The sequence below is a fragment of the Hippoglossus hippoglossus genome, chromosome 13 (assembly GCF_009819705.1).
Source record: "Hippoglossus hippoglossus isolate fHipHip1 chromosome 13, fHipHip1.pri, whole genome shotgun sequence".
Lineage (NCBI taxonomy): Eukaryota > Metazoa > Chordata > Actinopteri > Pleuronectiformes > Pleuronectidae > Hippoglossus > Hippoglossus hippoglossus.
In genome coordinates this window covers 3,234,237-3,258,210 of record NC_047163.1, presented here as the reverse complement: position 1 = coordinate 3,258,210, position 23,974 = coordinate 3,234,237, and the positions used below count along the sequence as shown (strand labels likewise).

At 43.2% G+C, this 23,974-nt stretch overlaps 2 protein-coding genes across 4 annotated transcripts; both read left to right on the top strand.

The window, feature by feature from the left end:
• Nucleotides 1-725: 725 nt before the first annotated feature.
• LOC117772388 lies at nt 726-23,969 on the top strand. Of its 3 annotated transcripts, none has more exons than XM_034603496.1 (5): nt 726-1,627; nt 21,903-22,161; nt 22,284-22,317; nt 22,447-22,633; nt 23,552-23,969. In XM_034603496.1, exons 1-5 carry the CDS (start codon nt 1,585-1,587, stop codon nt 23,860-23,862), a joined length of 834 nt encoding a protein of 277 aa, XP_034459387.1. In that variant the 5' UTR covers nt 726-1,584; the 3' UTR covers nt 23,863-23,969. The 3 variants fall into 3 exon arrangements, with proteins under 3 accessions (XP_034459387.1, XP_034459385.1, XP_034459386.1); XM_034603494.1 differs by lacking the exons at nt 21,903-22,161; nt 22,284-22,317; nt 22,447-22,633; nt 23,552-23,969 and adding exons at nt 3,610-3,868; nt 3,991-4,024; nt 4,154-4,340; nt 4,961-5,769; XM_034603495.1 differs by lacking the exon at nt 726-1,627 and having other exon boundaries at nt 21,643-22,161.
• On the top strand, nt 12,553-15,842 carry LOC117772381 (cytochrome P450 2G1-like). Its single transcript, XM_034603478.1, has 9 exons — nt 12,553-12,789; nt 12,890-13,052; nt 13,150-13,299; nt 14,017-14,177; nt 14,341-14,517; nt 14,788-14,929; nt 15,023-15,210; nt 15,287-15,428; nt 15,519-15,842. The coding sequence occupies exons 1-9, from the start codon at nt 12,619-12,621 to the stop codon at nt 15,698-15,700; spliced, it is 1,476 nt and encodes a 491-aa protein (XP_034459369.1). The 5' UTR covers nt 12,553-12,618; the 3' UTR covers nt 15,701-15,842.
• Nucleotides 23,970-23,974: the final 5 nt, after the last annotated feature.

Genomic DNA, 23,974 nt, shown 5'->3' with positions numbered 1-23,974 from the left:
CCAACAGCAACAATGTATTGATATATTTTTTCAGAATTGATCATAAAACACGACCAATGGTTGAAAAAAATGACATAGTCCGATAAGAAGATGAAATGTCATGATTGTATTCTATCTATCCATCCATCATCCATCATCCATCCATCATCCATCCATCATCCATCATCCATCATCCATCATCCATCATCCATCATCCATCATCCATCATCCATCATCCATCCATTGATTATCTGTGCCGATTATCCTTTGGATAAGCTGGAGTCAATCCCAGCTGACATTGGGCGAGGGAGGAAGAGAACATCCTGGACAGGTCGCCATCATATCACAGGGCTGATAGATGTCACTGGTTGTTTGTGTCTTTATACAGATCTACATGGATACAGATAGATATAGATATAGATATAGATATTATAGACACAAACAACCATGCCTTTGGACTATGGGAGGAAACCCATGCAGACCCTGACGGGCCAATAGGTTTGAACCCAGAACATTTGTGTCTGCATGGTCGGAGACCGTATCAAATATTGCACATGTGCATCGTACTTGCTTTTGAAAGTCACACAGGAGAACCAGGGAGAGAGACTCTGTAGTTTGACCTCAGTGAGAGTGAAAATATAATGTTCCTGGAGGCAAATAAAAGATCCATTGACTCTGTGTTCATTTTTATTGTTGTTCTGATTCCTCTTTTAATTGCTGATTTATCAAAGTGTGTATTTTTAAGCCTTTTATCTTCGTTCAGGCTGCCTCCATCTCACAAACCATGTCTCCATGAAAGCTGTACTTGAGACCTGTTTGACTTCGGTCTGGCAGTGGAGTTTTTTTTTTTTTTTTTAGATCCCTCCCGTTATATAACGTTATTCAAACTGTGATAATCAAGCCCGGACCGAGACAATGACAAACGCTTAATCCAGGTTGGATATGTGACATTGAAAAGCCGTTAATATCTTGGACTTGGCCGTTGCACTGGTGAGGGCACGTATCCCAGGTCCGGGGCAGATTAGAACCGCGGTCGGATCTTCAGCACCACAACAACAGGCTTCCAGCTTTTGCAAGAATAATAATCTGTTTTTTTTTAATCTGCCTGAGCGGGAGGTGATCCAAACCCTGGCTCGGAGGCCGTCCGAGGGCACAGAGACACGCCGAGGAGCAGGTTTGATGACATTTCAATGTTGACCTGTTTCGCCCATATGTTGTGTCCAGGGCCGCAAATAATAGAGGCTTAAATCCGTGTTTCTGAGAGAGGAGCCGTGTGGGAAGGCCCAACGGGAACATGACATCTGGTGACGGCCATGATGAAAATCACAGGATCCCTCTGATGGGATTTGTCCATCGCTGTTATGATTATTATTCGTTCCTCTGAGGCTCAAATGTCTCTGTGCAGCAGGGACGGCTCCAATTCCACTCACATCGGCACGGCTTTAAGGAGGGCAGGCCTAAATAGTGCGGATTATTCTCTCTCTCTCTCTCTCTCTCTCTCTCTCTCTCTCTCTCTCTCTCTCTCTCTCTCTCTCTCTCTCTCTCTCTCACCCTGTTCTTCATCATCGTCTCACTTCAGTCCCTGGTGCCGTGACGACCACAGGCATGAGCACAGCGGGCATTCATCGAGGCTTCCTCAGGAAATATGGTAGGTGTGATTTGATTCCCTCAGCAGCAGGTAGTTCTTCATCTGAGGCACAGCTTGTGTTTTATATCGGGCATTTTGTATATTTTTCCATTAAATGTAGGAATTTTAAGGTTCTTTAAAATCTTTTCCCTATACTCCTGTGTTTTGATGTAGAACTTTTGGTTTTCACATATGCATGCCGTGTTATTTGTGTGTTTTTTAAACTCTATGACATTGATAATCAAGATCTTTTGGGAAAACTTATCCACAATTAGAATCTCCCTCAGTAGAGCAGTCCCCTTATTGAATCACATTCATATTCACTAGATCCAGATTTTACTTGGACCTGCACCAGATTACAAACAAACATCAGGCCCCTAAACATGTCTGATTGTTTTTTAATCAAGATCCATTAATTATTTTCTGGGAAAATTGTGAAAATGTTGAAAAACACATCACATTGTTAAAGAAAGTGAAAATAAAATGCTGGATCGGTCCCCTGATTCAGATCTGCACCAAAATTTAACAACTTCTTTCCATCCATATTTTTGTGATAATGCATAAAATAGTTTTACGTAATCCTGCCAATTGATAGACAAACAAACGCAGATGAAAACAGAACCTCGTTGGCGGCTTTAGTGAATATCTTTTTTAATCCCCAATCCTTTAGCAGACACTTTTCCAGAGTCGTCTTGAATCCAGACTTATTGCACCAGGTCATAAGTTTATGATTGTGATATTTCTCCCCTGTGGTGTAATAAACTCTTGTTTTTTTATTCTTCTAAGAACCACAGAACTCATAGAGCTGCTGACTTCAACAATTATTATTAATGAGTCAACTGTCAACTTCTGCCAGATGTGTTTGCACAGGATGCTGAGATGTCACCTCTCATTAAAGCCAAGTCAACGTTTCATGCCTTTGTTCTTATGATACGTCTGTTTTTATTCCTCCCTGGATTTTATATGAGAGTCATGGTGGCTCAAGGGACTGAGGCAGAATAGAACCAGCAACATCAGCAGTTCACATAATTGTTTCCCTTTTATTTTCCTCTTTACACTGTGCACGAACCTTAGTAAAAAACTAACTTTGCAATATCACTTTATGATGTCATATAAATAAATCAGTCCACACCCCTCTGCCTCTCTACCTCTCTGCTCTCTCTCTTTTGAAAATCCACCTGTCCATCTTTAATCCTCTGTGTGGAGAACTAGAGCAAGTCCTCCCCATCCATCAACATGTGTCCTCCATCTATTATCGTTATTACTCAGCTGATCGCTGTCTGGGACGCTCACAATCCGTCATGTGTGTCCTGTCCTGGAAACACATTTTCAGCCTTAATCCCTGAAGGTGACGACTGCCAGCGCTCGTAGGACACGTAGAATTACCTGTTGTAAATATTTGCACGTAATTTTCTTTTTACATCCGTTTACATTTCGACAGTTATTTTAGAATTCAGATCATATGCCGATGCAGTATCCCCTGTTTTGTCGAGTAATCTTTTTAATATAACATTTTAGAATAGCCCTTATTTTAAATATGAATGTTTAAGGTGTCACTCATGGGGGGACTTTATGTTTCTGAACAGATTATTTAATATCCTCTTGTGCAGTGTAATAATATTCAGTACATCAGTTCTGACACAGATGCACCATTATATCCAGGGTTCAGGTTTCCCATGAGGCCACTGGTTCGGTTCTGACCATTATATCCATTATTGAATGTTGTTGAAAGAGAAATTAATGCATCAATGCTATTTTATTGCTCTTTCTGTGGGTATATTTGTAATAATTCTTAATCACGATACTTGTCCAATTAAGACATAAACTAAATAAAACATATATTTACATAGAGGACAAACCAAACCATAAAATTTTGTATTAATCAACACATAAACCTTGTTGTCCACATATTCAAAGTTTGAGATCCTACACAGTCGTTTCGATGGGTGAATATATGAATATAAATATCTATAACTGGACCTCTGTGTCTTGTTTGTCTGCAGGGGGCTTTATGTTTAAACAGTGGAAGGAGAAGCACCTGGTGCTGACCATGGAGGGAAACCTGCTGGTGTGCCGCGATGCAGAATCCCCCCCAGACCAGGTGGTCGCTCTGCAAACCAGCTGTGAGTCCATCGTGGAGGGACGAGAAATCCTGGACCTGCCCAGGCTGCCTCCAGGGGGCAGGAGGGACTGCTGCTTCGCCCTCATCCTGCCCCAGAACAAGTTCCTGCTGCTGCTCACTGACAATCCAGATGACTGCAAGTGGGTATATATAAATATATATATAAATATATATGCACTTATCTTTCTTGTGTGTTGTTATTGGGATCCACAGATTTCTGAGTGAAATATAATAACGTTTTTATCATGTTTATCTTTCACAGTCTTTGGCTGAATTTGATCAGGAAAGTGAGAGAGGTGAGTCGGCAGCAGTTTTCACTTCATCCCTGTTTTCACTTTTCTGATAATATAAGTGAAATATGTCACGTGTACAAAGGGAACTCTTTGTGTATTTCAATAACTTATTGATATATTGTTCCCGTCCAGGGTGTCATGTCCCCGCTGACCCTTCAGAGACGTTGCAGCATCACTCCCTGCATCACCGACAGAGACCCCCTGCCCGACTCCGGCAGTGAGAAAGACCCCGGGTCCCCCAGGATCTGTGAGGGCACGCCTCCTCTGTGTCAAGTCACCGAACGAGGAGGCTCGCTCAGAGACAGACGCCAGAACCAAGGTGTGTATGTGGCTTGTCTGTAGTTAGTTGACGGAGGTAGAAGCTCACAGATTGAATTGTGCTTCAGCGTTCAAGGTACAGGTTTAAAAAAAGGAACCAACAGGAAAGGAAACAACACAATAAGTGGGTTGTATTTGCAAAAAAGAAAGAGACACATGCACAACTCTGAGTCATAAAGAAACACACAGAGGTTGATTTAACACTTCACACTAACACTAACAATTCAACATTTAATAGTACATAAATGGCATCTGTTCAAAAATACAAGTTTGCCCGAGTTTGACCAAACTAAAAAGTAAAAGTACATCAGTCAAATTTATTTGACTTGCAATTGGTCGAGTGCCACTCCATGATCACTACTGTGGACACTCCCCGCCCCGTGCTGCCATCAGCACAAGATGGCAGCTCCTGTATCATTTGGCTTCATTCTCCTATACTGGGAGGAGGTTGAGATGCGTCGTCCGTTTAAGGTCCAGTCAAGTAGCAGCTCTGGTTGTGTAACGACTGAAAGGCTCAAAAGGATGAAGAGAAAAGAGAAATATTAAAAACCTCCAACTGACGTATTAAACCGTGAATATGACAACAAGCCGACACTTCCCTGATTTGTTTTGCCTCTGCAGCCACCGGACCTCGACGGCCTCTGCCTAACGTTTCCGTGGCCCCCCCCCATCGTGTGTCGGATTGTCTCCGTCACGGCAACAGCAGCGATGCTCGGGCGGTGCGGGCGGTGTGCCTGCTGATGGGAGGGGCAGCGGCCTCCTCTGCTCTGGGCTACCTCAGCTCCTGCTCCCCGTCCTCCCCGCTGGCCAGCCGAGGCCCGGAGATGGCCCACGGCTCGGGCGGCTTCTCGGAGCTTCCTGCAGGGGGCTCCTTCCACGCCTGCAGCCAGGACGTCGACTCCCCGCACTTCAACAGCTTCGACTTTGAAGGAGACTCCGACTTTGACGCGTTCGACTGTGGAGGATTTGCTTTTTAGTCGTGACTCAGAAACTATTTGAAAGACCTTTAATTCTCCTTGTGTAGGTTTTCCTTTATAATATAAAGACATTAATTAATCACTTGTTGGGTTATATATAATGGATAAATTCATGAAGGTGTTCTTCCTGGCGTTATGCCCATGCTCCTCGGGTAAATCATTCATGATCGTGACTCCTGACATTTAAGCCTCTGAATCACAACAGTAGTGTTCCTCCACTTCATTTTATATTTTATATTTTTATATTCATTACCTCTGTGAATACTTTCTCTAATCATCCACATTCTCTCCATTTTGCTCGATTCCCTTTTGACCTGGTTTCACAAATCACCTCATCATCCGCCATCTGGTCAAACCGGTGTCTTTCATGAAACGCAGTGCAAAGGTGAAGCTCTGAATAAATCCCGATGTCATCATGACTGTGCGTCTCTGTCTCTCTCTCTCTACATGCATGATGTTTGTTGTGTGGCAGGTTTTGGAAGAGGGATGATACCAAATAAAGGCATACACCCTGTTTATCAAGGTCATAGCAGTGAGACACCGCCAAATAAGGGTTCCATCCTGTCAGGTAGACAGGTCACAGCAGTGAGACACCTGGTCAGGGGGATTTCCACTACCTTAGACACTGGTCAGTGCAATTTTCCACTACACTTCCCCCTTTGATCATCAATAAAAATATGATCACTAACGAAAAATAATCAAGAAACATCATAATCAACATCATAATCATAGAAGAATATTGAAGAGTGTTCAACCCTGGTACTCTGCATACATACAGGGTCACATCCACCATGGAGAGGTTCTAGAACATTGATGCATGGCAGTGAGGTGCAATAAGTTGCCGCTGCTGTTTTTGTGGAAAGAAAATAGTTATTTTCCTGTAATTGAGCAAGCATTTAAAATGAAAATGGAAGGAAATCAGGTCAAACAACATCATCTCATTAACCATTATTAAAATGTAACATACTGTATTGATTGGCAAAAGTAACTCATATTAAAATGTACTAAAACGTTAAATGTCAACATACAGTATATCTAAGGTTGAAAATATCCAGTAAAAACTTTTTTAATTCTGGCTTGGAAGTAAAATTGATTCAGTATGTACAAACTTCATAAAGTAACTCACATCAACCTTAAAAATGTACAGAGATTCAAATTAAAGCATCATAAAATATGAAGTTGAAAGGATAATTGCAGTAGCTGTTGTTTTCTAGTGAAATCACTAAGAAACACATAAGCAAGCTGGGGGGAGAAAATAACATAAAAAACCTAAAATTGAGTATCGTCATCAGAACCATCTGTGCTGTCAGTGTCCAGGTAGGGAGGGATGGGGAATAAGTTACGGATCAAGGGGACCTGAATCACTTTATCTTGTGTCTAGTCAAATTTGCATGTGCTGGATGGTTCTGAGAGGACACCGTAGGAAAAGAGGAGTTCGTTAGATCATCAGAGACTTTTATAGGAGTGCATCTAGACAGAATAATGGGCAAAACAATAATCAAGGAGATCATGGATAACACGCACAGTGAGCCTCTGAGGCCACACAACCCTGGATGTCGAAATGGATGCCATGGCCTGTCCATGGTCTCAGTTGTCAGGCAGATTTCTTCTGTGTTGTGGCAGAACGCTCGTGTGGTTAATCATACAACACTCTCGGTGCTTCTCAACCTGTGGAAGTATCAGTGTGTGTGCTTTCAGTTGAAGGCGTCAGCTGGTCAGATGGAGCTGGTACTCATTTGCAGTGGCTGGCGTGGATCCAGGTGGGCTCTTTCAGCAACTTTCACTGCTGTGTGGGTTGTGAGCAGTACCTGGTAGGGCCCTTGCCACCTGTTTCCTGATGTCTGAAAGAGAAGAAGTCAGGTTAGAGCAACAGGACAACATATCATGATCACACAAGTCTGTGGATGGAAGCGGAGAAGACGGAGGATCCACACCAATGTGGGGAGGAGTTGCAAAAAGAATGAAAGGTGAAAGATTAGATCTGGTTCGTTTTCTCATCCTCATGTACATCAGCACCAGAGGCAGGACTTTCGTCCATGCAAGACCTGTGTCTTCACAGCATTTTGCAAGTTTAGTTTTGAGTGTATCGTTCTCTCGTTCCACAGCTCCACCACTGGCTGGATGATATGCACAGTGTGTTCGCACATCCATACCTAGATGAGAACCGAGTTGTTTGACAGCTTCGTTTACGAAGTGTCTGCCATTGTCACTGGAAATTCTGCTAGGAATTCCCCATCGTGGAATAATGTCTCTTAACAATGCAAAATGGCAGACAGAAGATCTGTGATGAGACCGTGGTGTGCTATCTTTTTACCAGAAGATGTGAGTAAGTTTATGTGTTGCCAAAGGGTGCCAAAATCATGAGTTACACCGAACGCATATCTGGAGTCAGTGTAGACTGTGAGTGTTTTACCAGTAGCCAATTTGCATGCTTCCGTGAGTGCGATGAGCTCTACTAAACCACGCTGCATTAGGCGGAATTTGGGAAAGCAGCGTGTATGGGTTGGGAACAATAGGCGATCGAGCAATTACAGCATCATTCACAGCCTTCAGATCTTGCACAAACCGCCACTCAGTAGGTTGACCTTTGTCTCTGATCTTCTTAACTGGGAACAGTGGAGTGCGGACCGGTGAATCAGGGCAGGGGACAATTACACCAGCCTGCAAAAAGGATTCAAAAACAGGACGTATCCCCTCCACTGCATTCTGTCTGAGTGGATATTGTTGTTTACATGGCCTATAATCAGATTTTGGAGTGATTTTGAAATTAAGTTTGTGACCGTTAACACACAGTTCGAGTTGAGGCATTTTCTTAAAAGCATCACTATTAACATAAGAACCACAAAGTTGTGTTTGCTCTGGTGTGTGTGTGTGTGTGTGCGGTTAGTTTAGCAAACATTTCTTCATTGCTGTAGCTTATGTGTGTGTGTGTGTGTTTCACTTCCCTTTCTCTGATCCTCGGCGGGTATATTGGTCGTCTCCCCCCCCCCGTCTGCCCCCTCCTCACTTTCTGTAGTTCAGTCGGCAGTGAAAGTTCTTGTCTCCCCCTCCTCTCGCTGCTGGGGGCAGTCCTTTGCCCAGTGTACAGAGAAGCCTCGCCCACGGCCACGTCCGCGCCCCTCTCTTCCTGGTACAGTGAAGTTGGCGCCGCTCTCAGCGTTATCTTGTCTGCGTGGCCTTGACAGGGCAGACACAGCTTGCATCATGGTTAGCTGTGCTTTCTGGAGTTGTTGATCCTTTTTCTGCTGAGCTTTGTCTTTGGTTTCTTTGTGTTGGCGTTCAGCATGTTCAGCATGACATCTGACCTCTGTCAAGCGAGCATCCTCAAGCCCGATACGGTTTCACCTGGTTGTTGTTTGCACCCCGTTATTTTAGACATATCAATTTTATTGGGGAAGGCGGTCCTCAGGGCGTTGAGGAGTGTGTTGAGAGCGTTGACGTATGCTGCATTAACCGCATCATCCCAGTCTGGTGAAGTCAGACGGAGGTCTCCCCCACAGTGCGGACATATCTTTGCAAAGTCAGTGGGGCCTAAAGATGAGGAAGAGGTGGCGTCATCATTCAGTCCTCCCGGCTGCCCCGTCTCCATAGACTGGGAGAGCGGTGGGTGGAGTCTGAGATGGGCCTGATCGTTGATTGGTGGAGTCTGGTCTCTGCACATCATATGGAGGAGGGTTTTGTCGTAGGTGAGGAGGAAGGCAGGCGTCGAGGAGAGGACTGCCACACCCTGTCAAGGGAGAATACAGAGATCTATGTGATTTCTTTTCAACGTTCTTTTCAACATTCTCAATTTCCTTCTTGTCAACCTTAGCCATCTGTTTAAGTGTTGGTTTTCTGTCCCTACACTCTTTTTCCCACATTTCAAGACACTTTCTTATTATCTTCTGTCTTTCCACATTGTGACCTTGACTTTTTTCTTGCTTTTTAATTCTTCCTCTTTCTCCAGGAGTTTCTCTCTTAAAAGTTTAATTTTTTCGACAATGAATAACCCGTTATGAGGAAAAGCAAAGTCTCTGGACCATATTGGAAGAAAATGTCACACTTTCCCGTCCTCACTCTTGCAACTATAAAGCCCACCATTTGGACTTTCTGTATGAAATCGTACTCATCCACAATTTCTAAATCTTTATCAATTAAGTGTAGGAAATCGTACTCATCCACAATTTCCCTTGAACACTCAATTTAAGATGCGGACGTCTCCACGAATCCTTGTTTCTTCTCTGGCAAAACAGGAAAAATGCCTTCAACTAGGATGATTGCCATGAGGATGGGTCAGATTAACACTAATAATCCACAATAATCCAGAGAAAAAGACTAATACCCCAATTCCAAATAAAACCATTTAAATGTATTAATTCTTATGTTTGATTTCGTATATTTGTGAAATCATCTTAACAATCATGAAAAATCTGAATTTCAACATCTCACCAGATATAAAATTATCAAAGAGAGGTCTTTGGATCCCTGTGAAGAAGGTCCGGAACCCAAGTTATTTCGGCCCTCTCTTCTCTTAACTGTTGGAGGTAGAGGCAGAAGATTTTCTCTCCTGGGTGATCAGCCACCGAAGACTTCTCGGGTCCAGACAATCTTTCAAGGGATCCTGTTCGTGACACCAAGTTTGTGATGGAAATTCATCTTGAGATTTGAAATAATGAAATACTCAGACTGGAGTTGCCTCTTTTTAATAGTAAGCTCTGCAGAGGTTACACAACATTTTCCACTACATCTGCTTCACCCAAAATGAACTAGATGTGGACTTTGTTTGTGTGTGTTTGTTTGTGTGTGTTTGCTCTAATTTTGTGCACCAGGTTGGACCATCACCCTCTGTAAGAGCAGCTGCAAAGGCCGCTCACCGGTTTCCTGTGTCACATGTAAGAAGGTCTCAACTTGAAGCCATATCAAAGAGAAAATCATATTTTCTCCAAAGTGAGATAAATCATGTGACACTCTGAAGAAGATTTAAATCCTTCTCCTTATAAACCCAGTAAGTTTCCAATTACGTGTCCATTACTGATTTGACCTGACCACAAACAGCACTGGTGATTATCATATAATGAAAGTGATGCAATAGCTCGGAGGCTTGTTGCTCAACGTTGGCATGATTGCCAAGACGCTGTTGTAATTTAGTTATATGTTAACACAACAGCACAATAACAGCTCGTGTTGTGGGCAGTGTAGCTCAACCGTTAAAGTGAACTCTAGTTTACCAGGGTTGTTTTTTGTTGATTTAAAAAAAATATACATAATTTATTTCAAATTTAAAAAACCTGCAGTAATTCCACACTCTTATTTCACAGTTCACCTAAATGCAATGCTGCTTCAACCTTCTTGTTAGAAATAAAAACAATTCAAATACAAAGCTAGAAACTGGAAAAATGCTAATTCACAATGACAGATTCATAATTTTAAATGTCTTTAGATTGTGAGAAGAAGACAAGTACATGGAGAACATGAAAACTCAACACAGAAAGGCTTGGGTGGCCAATGAGTTCTAAATTCATACTCAACCTTTTTAAATCAGGATTGTAAACCATATTATATGTGTTGAGATACTGAATGTAAGTGCAGGGGAGTGAAACTGGCCAATCACTGAAGTGGATCAGAACCAGTGGGTTTCAGTTAAAGCTGGAATCTCAGTCACCAGATATCTGCTGTTCAAACTTGTTGCAAACCCCAAATTTCAGCATGAAAAGTCAATCCTCTTGTTCTTTAAATCAATACAAATGATATCTTTTAATTCACATAAACTTTTAATTTGTTGTCAGCATCAGGGAAGAGAGGGGAAGTGAATGACTTGTTCTTGTTCATGTAAAGTCAAAGATCACTGGCTTCACTCCAATGAACGACAACAGTCAGGTAAAGCTGTAGGTTTTGTTGGGACATGGTTTTTGGGAAACCAAAGTTCGGCCTCCATGTTCAGTCAAAAGCCTGAAGCCGCATGTTCCTTTGTTCCGGAGAAAACCAGAGCAAGGAACTCAGTCTCCCAGGGGGCATCAACGTCACACAGAGGTGTGAAAACCCCCCCAGGGACACAGGTTTCAACTCCTATTGGTCACTCTGGGCCCCATGACCTGTGAGGTCACCGGGCCAATATAAGGCCTGTTCCCCCTTTCTTCTATCTTTTTCTACAATCCCTCCAAGGAGAGAAGGCTGTCGAGCCTCTTTCCCTGCATCGCCGAGGGAAGAAGCCTGGCTTCTCCAGCTCACATCTTCTCTTTCCATCCAACTCTTCGAGAGGAGCTTAAAGGTGCAGCTTCCAGCTCATCTCACCAAGGAAACCTCCTCGCACTCCAAGCTCTACCAACCCTTCAAGCAGCGACTCGATGTCCTGCTGGAAAACTTCAGCCAGCAACTGAGCTGCACAGCTCAACAGAATCACTAAGGCGGGAGCCACACAAACCAACAAGACGACTTCACAGAACTGCGAACTGCACAGCAACTCTTTTTCCCCTTTCCACGGACGGGTAACACAACTGGGCTTAATAATTATACTAGGCTAAGCAAGACTGTTTATTCGATTCTGTGTGATGTTTATAAGTTTGATTTGTGGTGTTGTGATATTGTGGTTACAAGTTGTTGAGAAAGTTAATGTTAGCTATGCTCTTCAGTCCTTCCTTGCATGCATCTAGCAACTTTCTCTAATTTGGCACACACACAGACACACGCATGACTCTTCACCTACTTAGCTCGGACCCCCGCTACATGTCGTAAGGATTCCAATAGGGGGGAAGGGTGTTATCTTCAAAGGGGCCAGCCGCCATTTTGGAAGCACATAGACACACACATGCATACTCACATACCTATCTTTGTTTAGTAAGTACACCGTTAGTAATTTGTATTTTTATACTTTATTATATTCATAATAAATGTTTTTCTTTCACAAATGTTTTTTCATTAATGTTACATAACTGAATTTTGCCAACCTCTACACTGTCAAGAACTCCATATCCTTCAACTTAGCTAACTATCTATATGGTAATTCTTTATGGTAATCTTTTCCCTTCCTTTGAAGGGTGGTGCCCCGAGGTAACTTTAATCAATTAAAGTCATTATTTAATATTAATAATAAAATACTTATTTATATTTTATTTTGATAACCAAATTTATTGAAGGCCGAAAGGCACACCATTTTATGGTATCATGTTTGATGCATTATTGCACAACAGTTTACAATAGAATCACATGGTTCACCTGTGGCCGAATGCAGCGCTCATGCCAGCTCCCTGAGAAGTGTACAAATACTCAGGAGAGCTGGTCACAGAGGGACAGTGGGTGGAAGAGAGACGAGGAGAGCAGAGCGACATGGACTTTACTACCACGGTGGTATTAGCCGGGCTAATTGTAGCTCTACTGTGGGTTTTAACAGTGAAAAGCAGGAGGAGGTATAATTTACCTCCAGGACCTGTTGCCCTCCCTCTCATAGGGAACCTGCCACAACTGGACAAAAATGCACCTTTTAAAAGTTTCCTCAAGGTGAGTTCAGGAACTGTTTTTTGTCACGATTCGTAACAAATAGCCGAGAGCAGCTGTGGCTCAGTCGCAGCTTCTTCATCTGAACCTGAACTTTCTTTAGTTCAGTGAAACGTATGGTCCAGTGATGACCTTGCACCTGGGCTGGCAGCGGATGGTTGTTCTGGTCGGGTACGATGCAGTGAAGGAGGCTCTGGTGGACCAGGCGGACGACTTTGGGGGCAGGGGGCCGCTGCCGTTTCTGATCAGAGTCACCAGGGGCTACGGTAACACGAGACTGTTACAGATGTGTGTGTCCGAGGAGCAGTGAATTCTCAGTGGTTTCATACCTGCATGTCTCTGTATCCACACCCTCTGTGTCAGGTTTGGGGATGAGTAACGGGGAGCGATGGCGTCAGCTGCGACGCTTCACCCTGTCGACCCTCAGAGACTTTGGGATGGGACGTAAGGGCATGGAGGAGTGGATCCAGGAGGAGAGCCAGCACCTGAGGGGTCGCATAGACTCATTCAAAGGTGTGTTTGCAGCAGTTGTTGTTAAAGCTTCACACATTGGTTTGCAGTTAGTGGTGCAGTCAACAGAAAAGCTTTGTTGGAATCGCTCTGTGTGTTTATCTCTTCTACTTCAGCTCTTTAATCCTCATCTCTTTCTATCGGGCAGTTTGTGCAAAGTAAACACTGAATAAGTTACACAACCTGCAAAAAAACACACACACTTCAGTCACTGCTTTGATTTACCAAGACTCAGAACAGGGGATTTTACAGCTGCACTTTAATTTGAACAAATAACTGATCAATCTGAATTTACACATTTTTCTTGTTGATGTATTTATGGATATCGATATATCAATAAAAGTTAATGATTTATTCAAATTACTGAAAACTTTCCCACAGGTAGTGCTGGGCGATATGACTTCAAATCAATATCAAGATTATTTCAAACTTTTACCTCGATTACGAATAATAAACTGTTATTTTATGAGTTGTATTTACGCTGAAAATTTGAGAGAACATTTGCGGGCGGCACGGTGGACCAGTGGTTCGCACGGTCAACTCACAGCAAAAGGTTCCCTGTTCAGAGCCGGGTTCTTTCTGCAGTTCCCTGTTAATTGGAGACTTTAAATTGATAATTGATGGAGGCATTGTAGGTTGTAGGTTTTTTTTGTGATCTCTCCAGTATCATCTTCTCTCTGCGGATGAGAACTAACAGCGTGTTCTCCTCGTCTCCTCCAGCCGCTCCCTTCGACCCGACCTTCCTGTTGAACGGCACCGTGTCCAATGTGATCTGCTGCATGGTGTTTGGCCAACGCTTCAGTTATGAAGACAAGCAGTTCCAGCAACTCCTCAACATCATGTCTGAAATGTTAAAGTTCGAAAACAGTCCTCTGGGTCAGGTAAGTGGAGGGGGGATGGTCCTAGAGAGACATAACTCATACAGTGTCTTTATATCACCCTAAAGACATTAGAAGAGAATAATTCTGTAACAGTTTCCCAAAATACTAATAGGCTATATACACAGCATTTTACAAAGCTGTGGTGTGTGCGTCTCTCCCTCAGATGTACAACATCTTCCCCTGGCTGATGGAGCGTCTTCCCGGCCACCAGCACTACATTTTTGCCCAAATTGAGGAGCTGAGAGAGTTCATCGAGACGAAGATCCCAGAACATAAAGAGACACTGGACCCCGGCTCCCCACGAGACTTCATCGACAGCTTCCTCCTCCGAAGTGAGCAGGTCAGGAAGAACTTCAGGAAACCACACTGAGTGATATTGTTCATTTAGCGCTGACACAGTGGAGCAATCTTCGTTTCAACATAAGAGCTGTGATCCCTGCAGCTGAAAACACATTTATTCAAACTGGCCTTTGCATTGATGCGTAATATCTTGTTTTCCAAATATGTGTCATGTGTTGTTGTCTGGTTCTTTTAATTATTTTTATTTTTTAACAGTTGCTGCGTTAAGTGTATTTAAATATTTTAAAGTTTAATTTATTTTGTCTCTCAGGAAAAGAACAATCCCACAACTGAGTTCCACCACGACAACTTGGTGTCGACAGTGATGAACCTGTTGCTGGCAGGAACAGAAACCACAAGCTCCACCATCAGATACGCCGTCAGTGTGTTCATCAAATACCCAAACATACAAGGTACGTACAACAGGTCAGCTTCCCTCCACACGACCCACTAATAGCATCAATAGAACCTGATCAGAGTGGATTCTTCTTATTTCACTTGTGCAGAAAAGATGCAGCAGGAGATTGACGGTGTGGTAGGAAAGGACCGGTGCCCCAAAATGGAGGACAGGAAGTCCCTCCCCTTCACAGATGCTGTCATCCACGAGGTGCAGCGTTTTCTGGACATCGTCCCCTTCAGCCTCCCTCACTACGCACTGACGGACATTTCTTTCAGGGGTTACACAATCCCCAAGGTATCCTCAAGCTCATGATGTCATATTCATGCAACACTGCATCATATGACACTGACCTGATGTTTTGCCTCGACAGGACACTGCCATTATTCCCTTGTTGCATTCTGTGCTCAAAGACGAAAAACAGTGGGCGAGTCCCTGGACCTTCAACCCTCAGCACTTCCTGGACCACGATGGAAACTTTAAGAAAAATCCTGCGTTCTTGCCGTTTGCTGCAGGTAAAACACAAATCAGCACTTAACGTGACACTAACAAACGCTGACAACCTTGTATGAATCATTGGTTAATCTGCTCGTGTCTCTTCACAGGGAGAAGAGCGTGTGTTGGCGAGTCTCTGGCTCGTATGGAGCTCTTTATCTTCGTGGTGTCTCTGCTGCAGCGTTTCACCTTCTCCGTCGCCGACGGCCCCGACAGCATCAACCTGGTCCCTGAGTTCAGCAGCTTCACTAACCTCCCTCGCAGATACAAGGTCATCGCTGCTCCGCGGTGAACAGAGGACCTCCATGCAGAATATACACACTACTCTCATACTAGTATGTAGACTATGTGAGAATATACATGTGTTATATATACTGTGGACTATACTCATAGTGGAAGACTGTACCCAGGCTATAAATACAATGTCAGACTATATAGACCAGGGGTGTCAAACTCATTTTAGTTAAGGGGCCACATACTGCCCACTTTGATCTCAAGTGGGCCAGACCAGTAAAATCATAGCATAATAACGACAATATTTCTCTATGTTTAAATCATTGGTGAAGGTTTTTGGATGATAGACCTTATTTTAAGGTCTTTCTACAATAAACTAGAAACATAAAGACCAAAAACTCAGACATCAGCCCACTGTTTATCTGCCTGGGCTCTCCTCTGTCAAACGCGTCACAAAGCAAGCAGCGAGCGCTGCTGCCTCCGGAGCAGACATCGCATTTACGCTGTTTTTGAAGCAATTACTGGATCGATTAAAAAAATTACAAAACGTTTGTACTCATAAACCTCCATATTCTTGTTGTGCCATAATGCATTAAACGTGATACCATAAAATGGTGTGCCTTTCGGCATTCAATAAATTTGGTTATCAAAATAAAATATTAAATATATTTAATATTATATTATTAATATTAAATAATAACTTTAATTGATTAAAGTTACCTCGGGGCACCACCCTTCAAAGGAAGGGAAAAGATAGCCAATTTATTGATTAAGTCTCATAAAAGTACTAACTACAAATTTGGAACTCTGATTAACTATTAAATTAATAACTATAACCAAAATTACCATATAGATAGTTAGCTAAGTTGAAGGATATGGAGTTCTTGACAGTGTAGAGGTTGGCAAAATTCACTTATGCAACATTAATAAAGAAACATTTTGTGAAAGAAAAACATTTATTATGACTATAATAAAGTATAAAAAACACAAATTACTAACCGTGTACTTATTAAATAAAGATAGGCATGTGAGTCTACAAGTGTGTGTCTGTGTGAGTCAGCGTGCTTTCAAAATGGCAGCTGGCCAAAGAGATAACACCCTTTCCCCCCTATGTGCTTCCAAAATGGCGGCTGGCCACTCTGAAGATAACACCCGTCCGTGGAAAGGGGAAAAAGAGTTGCTGTGCAGTTCGCAGTTCTGTGAAGTCGTCTTGCTGGTTTGTGTGGCTCCCGCCTTAGTGATTCTGTTGAGCTGTGCAGCTCAGTTGCTGGCTGAAGTTTTCCAGCAGGACATCGAGTCGCTGCTTGAAGGGTTGGTAGAGCTTGGAGTGCGAGGAGGTTTCCTTGGTGAGATGAGCTGGAAGCTGCACCTTTGTGCTCCTCTCGAAGAGTTGGATGGAAAGAGCAGATGTGAGCTGGAGAAGCCAGTCTTCTTCCTTCGGCGATGCAGGAAAAGAGGCTCGACAGCCTTCTCTCCGTGGAGGGAGTGTAGAAAGAGAGAGAAGAGGGGGAGACCTGGCCTTATATTGGCCCGGTGACCTCACAGGTCATGGGGTCCAGAGTGACCAATGGGAGTTAAAACCTGTGTCCCTGGGGGGTTTTCACACCTCTGTGTGGCGTTGATGCCCCCTGGGAGACTGAGTTCCTTGCTCTGGTTTTCTCCGGAACAAAGGAACATGCGGCTTCAGGCTTTGACTGAACATGGAGGCCGAACTTTGGTTTCCCAAAAACCATGTCCCAACATTCTTAAGAGACATTCTGATTCACAACCCTTGAAATTTATGAAGAAAAACAAGTGCAATTTCACCAAGACTGTGCTTCAGTTTATCATTTACACATGTGCATTACAACTTCAGATCACAGTTGATCTACAGAGCAAAACATTTAGTCACAGGTATTTGGAACTGAAAAATATTGTATTTGACTTTATAACAAAATAAACTTCTCAAGATCTAAAAAACATTTTAAATGTACTGTGGCATCACAAGGGGACAGGTTGTGGAGGGGCGCTACATCCTCACCCAGGATCAGTGTCCACAACCCAAAATGGCTGCCGGGCTAGAGACTACAGCTCCCAGACTGCCTCATCGTGCACCCAGCTGCAGGTGCTTAAGGCCCCTAATTGAGGCAGGGCTGGGAAACTGAATAAAGGGCAGAGGGGAGAGCACCACTAGAGAGGAGTTGGGCCCGGAGTAGGAGAGAGGACGCCTACATGGAGGAACAGCTACCGAGGACCTGGGAGGGTTGGATTACTTTTGTTTGGTGAAGAAACCACTTTCTCCTCCGGGACGCTTTATGTTTATTCATGGATTTTATTTTTTATTTTTGATGTAAAGGAACTGCCAGTGGGACGGACCAATAAACCTTTATTTTTCATTTATACTGTCTGATGGTGCCTGTTTTACACTCTCTTTTGCACTGCCCCCCCTAGGGACAACCCGTGACACTACAGTACTAACTAACATTTCCACATCTGTGTAGTTATCTGTACACCTGAACTGACTCACCACAAAATACAAACAAACGTGGGAGCTATTAAGTAAGGAGGTTAAGTTACCCCTCTTGCCTTGAAAATATAGAATTTATACATTGAAAAAAAGTTGGGGCAGTGCATGAGCCACAGTGTTCCATCAAACCAAACTCTTTTGTACTGAAGCTGCTGCAATATCTCCTGAGTAGCAGCCAATTTAAGAATATCATTCAAGTGCTTGTGTGTGAGTCTTGAGCGAAGCTTTGTTTTTGTGATGTTCATTACAGAGAACACTTGTTCACACAGGTAGGTGGTCCCAAACATACTCAAAACTTGTGCTGCCAGGGCTGTCAATTTGGGGTATCCTGGCAAAAGATACCGATAAAATGTGTCCAAGTCCGACGAGGCAAATTTGTCCTTTGCTGATCCTGATCACATTGTAAGTCAATTATCTCAAGCTGTATGTCGACGGGCAGATCCGCAGCCTTAACTGTAAATGGCGAGCGAAAAACTGCAAACTCAGTCTCAAGCTCACCAAAGACCTGAAACCGCTGCTCAAACTCCCGCAGCAATTCCGTAATTTTGTCTTCGTAGCGACTCATGTCAGCAGTAACTCTGGTCATTTGCACATTTCTTAGATGAGGGAAATGAGCAGCAGCACCACTTGACAGCTGTGTCTCCCACAAAGTCAGCTTCAACTTAAATGCGCGTATGCTGTCATAATATTGTGTGACAACTTTCTTACGGCCTTGCAGCATCTTGTTCAGGTTATTCAAGTGCTCTGTAATATCCACCATAAATGCAAGGTCCTGCAGCCATTCTGCGTTTTTTAATTCATGCACTGCTTTGCCCTTTTTCTCCATGAACTGTCCAATTTCCTCTCGTAGATCAAAAAAACCCTTCAGCATGGCACCTCGGCTTAACCACCTTACTTCAGTGTGGTATGGTAGGCCACGGGTGATGTCTTTATCACTGAGGAGGCTGTCAAACTGACGGTGATTCAGCCCTCTGGCTCGGATGAAGTTAACAGTTTGGACAACCACTTTCATGACATGATCCATTTTTAATGGCAACACAATGCCTCCCGGTGCAAAATACAGTGAAATGTCCCAAAACTTTGTCCTCCATTTGCAAAAATGTCATTCGCTGTAGTGGTGTCTGTCATAGGTACCAACTCAAGGAACTCTTCGGTGACCGCCAAAGTCTCATCAACACCACGAATGAATATGGCCAGTTGAGCAACATCTGTAATGTCAGTGCTCTCATCGATTGCAACTGAAAATGCTACAAATGACCTGACTTTATGCTTCTTTTGGCTATCCAAATCTGCTGAAAGATCGGCAATCCTATCCGTCACAGTATTCCTCGTTAGGCTTATGTTGGCAAAAGCCTGTCGCTTCTCGGGTCGCACGATTTCTGCATGTTTTCACGAACTCACCCTCACAGTATGGCTTTGAGGCTGATGCTATTTCGTTAGCAATAAGGTAGCTAGCTTTCACTGCTGCATCACTTATCTCTCGGCTCCAGGTAAAAAACGGACTGTTGTTTCTTTAGACTTGCTAGCAGGTCATTTATCTTCTCTTTTCTCAGTTGTCCTTGCAAGCGGTCGTATTTTTCGCCATGGTGAGTCTCATAGTGGCGCCCAATATTATATTCTTTGAGCACAGAAACTTGCTGCGAACACAACAAACACACAGGTTTTCCAGTTACCTTTGTAAAAAAAATAGGATCTGGTCCATTTTTCTTGTAAAACTCTGCACTCTGTGTCCACTTTTCTCTTTTTTGACAGAGACATTTTGGGGGTGAGGGTGTCACGCTTTTGACAGCAAAAGACCGGACACATTAAAAAAGGCGGGTTGATGCCATCTGCTGTTTAGTTCTGGTTCTCAGTGTAAATCGCTACTCTTACTCTTTACTTGTTTTACAGTCTATGGCATGCTCTTACTGATACAGTGCGACCCCCAGTGGACTGATTAGGAATAGCAGCTACTTTTATAGAAATGCAATTTATGTCTTTCTGTAATTTTCACACTTAGCAAAGTCATCCGGCGGGCTGAGCTGGACCCCCTGGCGGGCCGGATGTTTGACACCCCTGCTCTATGACATTGATATATTTTATCAAATAAAAATAAAGATCTTTTGGGAAAACTTATCCACAATTAGAATCTCCCTCAGTAGATCAGTCCCCTTATTGAACCATATTCATATTCACTAGATCCAGATTTTACTTGGACCTGCACCAGATCAGTCCCCTAAACAGGTCAACAAAGAAATGCTGGATCTGTCCCCCGATTCAGATCTGCACCAGAATGTATTTATTTTCCTGACCCATCTTTCCATCAATATTTTTGCGATAATGCATAAAGTAGTTTTACGTAATCCTGCCAATTGACAGACAAACAAACGCAGATGAAAACAGAACCTCGTTGGTGGCTTTAGTCAATATTTTTTTAAATCCCAAATCCTTTAGCAGACACTTTTCCAGAGTCGTCTTGAATCCAGACTTATTGCACCAGGTGATACGTTTATGATTGTGATATTTCTCCCCTGTGGTGTAATAAACTCTTGGTTTTTTATTATTCTAAGAACCACAGAACTCATACAGCTGCTGACTTCAACAATTATTATTAATGAGTCAACTGTCAACTTCTGCCAGATGTGTTTGCACAGGATGCTGAGATGTCACCTCTCATTAAAGCCAAGTCAACGTTTCATGCCTTTGTTCTTATGATACGTCTGTTTTTATTCCTCCCTGGATTTTATATGAGAGTCATGGTGGCTTAAGGGACTGAGGCAGAATAGAACCAGCAACATCAGCAGTTCACATAATTGTTTCCCTTTTATTTTCCTCTTTACACTGTGCACGAACTTTAGTAAAAAACTAACTTTGCAATATCACTTTATGATATAAATAAATCAGTCCACACCTCTCTGCCTCTCTACCTCTCTGCTCTCTCTCTTTTGAAAATCCACCTGTCCATCTTTAATCCTCTGTGTGGAGAACTAGAGCAAGTCCTCCCCATCCATCAACATGTGTCCTCCATCTATTATCGTTATTACTCAGCTGATCGCTGTCTGGGACGCTCAAAATCCGTCATGTGTGTCCTGCCCTGAAAACACATTTTCAGCCTTAATCCCTGAAGGTGACGACTGCCAGCGCTCGTAGGACACGTAGAATTACCTGTTGTAAATATTTGCACGTAATTTTCTTTTTAGTGTTTATATCTAGTTTACATTTCTACAGTTATTTAGAATTCAGATCATATGCCAATGCAGTCTCCCCTGTTTTGTTGTCCTTGTTTTCAATGAGTAATCTTTTTAATATAACATTTTAGAATAGCTCTTGTTTTAAATATGAATGATTAAGGTGTCACTCATGGAGGGACTTTATGTTTCTGAAGAGATTATTTAATATCCTCCGTTATGACACGGACGCACTATTATATCCAGGGTTCAGGTTTCCCATGAGGCCACTGGTTCGGTTCTGACCATTATATCCATTATTGATTGTTGTTGAAAGAGAAATTATTGCATCAATGCTGTTTTATTGCTCTTTATGTGGGTATATTTGTAATAATTCTTAATCACGATACTTGTCCAATTAAGACATAAACTAAATAAAACATATATTTACATAGAGTACAAACCAAACCATAAAAAAATGAATTAATCAACACATAAACCTTGTTGTCCACTTATTCAAAGTTTGAGATCCTACACAGTCGTTTCGATGGGTGAATATATGAATATAAATATCTATAACTGGACCTCTGTGTCTTGTTTGTCTGCAGGGGGCTTCATGTTTAAACAGTGGAAGGAGAAGCACCTGGTGCTGACCATGGAGGGAAACCTGCTGGTGTGCCGTGATGCAGAATCCCCCCCAGACCAGGTGGTCGCTCTGCAAACCAGCTGTGAGTCCATCGTGGAGGGACGAGAAATCCTGGACCTGCCCAGGCTGCCTCCAGGGGGCAGGAGGGACTGCTGCTTCGCCCTCATCCTGCCCCAGAACAAGTTCCTGCTGCTGCTCACTGACAATCCAGATGACTGCAAGTGGGTATATATAAATATATATATAAATATATATGCACTTATCTTTCTTGTGTGTTGTTATTGGGATCCACAGATTTCTGAGTGAAATATAATAACGTTTTTATCATGTTTATCTTTCACAGTCTTTGGCTGAATTTGATCAGGAAAGTGAGAGAGGTGAGTCGGCAGCAGTTTTCACTTCATCCCTGTTTTCACTTTTCTGATAATATAAGTGAAATATGTCACGTGTACAAAGGGAACTCTTTGTGTATTTCAATAACTTATTGATATATTGTTCCCGTCCAGGGTGTCATGTCCCCGCTGACCCTTCAGAGACGTTGCAGCATCACTCCCTGCATCACCGACAGAGACCCCCTGCCCGACTCCGGCAGTGAGAAAGACCCCGGGTCCCCCAGGATCTGTGAGGGCACGCCTCCTCTGTGTCAAGTCACCGAACGAGGAGGCTCGCTCAGAGACAGACGCCAGAACCAAGGTGTGTATGTGGCTTGTCTGTAGTTAGTTGACGGAGGTAGAAGCTCACAGATTGAATTGTGTTATGGGACAGGTTTAAAAAAAGGAACCAACAGGAAAGGAAATAACACAAACAGTTTGTGGTATTTACAAAAAAGAAAGAGACACATGCACTTGAGTCATAAAGAAACACACAGAGGTTGATTTACCACTTAATAGTACGTAAATGGCAACTGTTCAAAAATACATGTTTGCCCGAGTTTGACCAAACTAAAAAGTAAGTGTACATGTTATTTCTTATTTTATGTTCAAGTTTTGATGATGAGAATGTCTCCGGTTTGGTTTTAATTACCTCGGCCAAGGAGGTTATGTTTTCTTCTGCGTTTGTGTGTTTGTTTGATTGTTTGTTAGCAGGATAAGGAAAAAAACTACCGAACATGGTGAGATAGAAAAATCTGTCATGTTTACGGGATAAATTTTACATGCAATTTGGTGCAGATCATAAGGAAAATCCGTTTCTAGGAATTTAAGTGATGTTCCATAAGGGGACTGTTGGGCCTTGGCAGAGGTTTCAGTTCTATTCTACTTATTTGACGCATAAAAAATGAGGCGAAACGTCGTGATTGACAGTGAAGAATGACTTGCAATTGGTCGAGTGCCACTCCATGATCACTACTGTGCACACTCTGCCCACAAGTAACATCAGCCAAGATGGCAGCTCCTGTATCCAAGATCATTTGGCTTCATTCTCCTATACTGGCAGGAGGTTGAGATGCGTCGTCCGTTTAAGGTCCAGTCAAGTAGCAGCTCTGGTTGTGTAACGACTGAAAGGCTCAAAAGGATGAAGAGAAAAGAGAAATATTAAAAACCTCCAACTGACGTATTAAACCGTGAACATGACAACAAGCCGACACTTCCCTGATTTGTTTTGCCTCTGCAGCCACCGGACCTCGACGGCCTCTGCCTAACGTTTCCGTGGCCCCCCCCCCCGCATCGTGTGTCGGATTGTCTCCGTCACGGCAACAGCAGCGTTGCTCGGGCGGTGCGGGCGGTGTGCCTGCTGATGGGAGGGGCGGCGGCCTCCTCTGCTCTGGGCTACCTCAGCTCCTGCTCCCCCTCCTCCCCGCTGGCCAGCCGGGGCCCGGAGATGGCCCACGGCTCGGGCGGCTTCTCGGAGCTTCCTGCAGGGGGCTCCTTCCACGCCTGCAGCCAGGACGTCGACTCCCCGCACTTCAACAGCTTCGACTTTGAAGGAGACTCCGACTTTGACGCGTTCGACTGTGGAGGATTTGCTTTTTAGTCGTGACTCAGAAACTATTTGAAAGACCTTTAATTCTCCTTGTGTAGGTTTTCCTTTATAATA

What these genes read in the sequence shown, in the direction of transcription:
- LOC117772388 (XM_034603494.1), top strand. Translation starts at nt 1,585, where the DNA reads ATGAGCACAGCGGGCATTCATCGAGGCTTCCTCAGGAAATATG. An exon ending in AGGCTTCCTCAGGAAATATG is followed by an intron (nt 1,628 to 3,609) that starts GTAGGTGTGATT and finishes GTTTGTCTGCAG; the next exon opens with GGGGCTTTATGTTTAAACAG. An exon ending in AGACAGACGCCAGAACCAAG is followed by an intron (nt 4,341 to 4,960) that starts GTGTGTATGTGG and finishes TTGCCTCTGCAG; the next exon opens with CCACCGGACCTCGACGGCCT.
- LOC117772381 (XM_034603478.1), top strand. Translation starts at nt 12,619, where the DNA reads ATGGACTTTACTACCACGGTGGTATTAGCCGGGCTAATTGTAGCTCTA. An exon ending in TCGCATAGACTCATTCAAAG is followed by an intron (nt 13,300 to 14,016) that starts GTGTGTTTGCAG and finishes CGTCTCCTCCAG; the next exon opens with CCGCTCCCTTCGACCCGACC. An exon ending in CAAATACCCAAACATACAAG is followed by an intron (nt 14,930 to 15,022) that starts GTACGTACAACA and finishes TCACTTGTGCAG; the next exon opens with AAAAGATGCAGCAGGAGATT.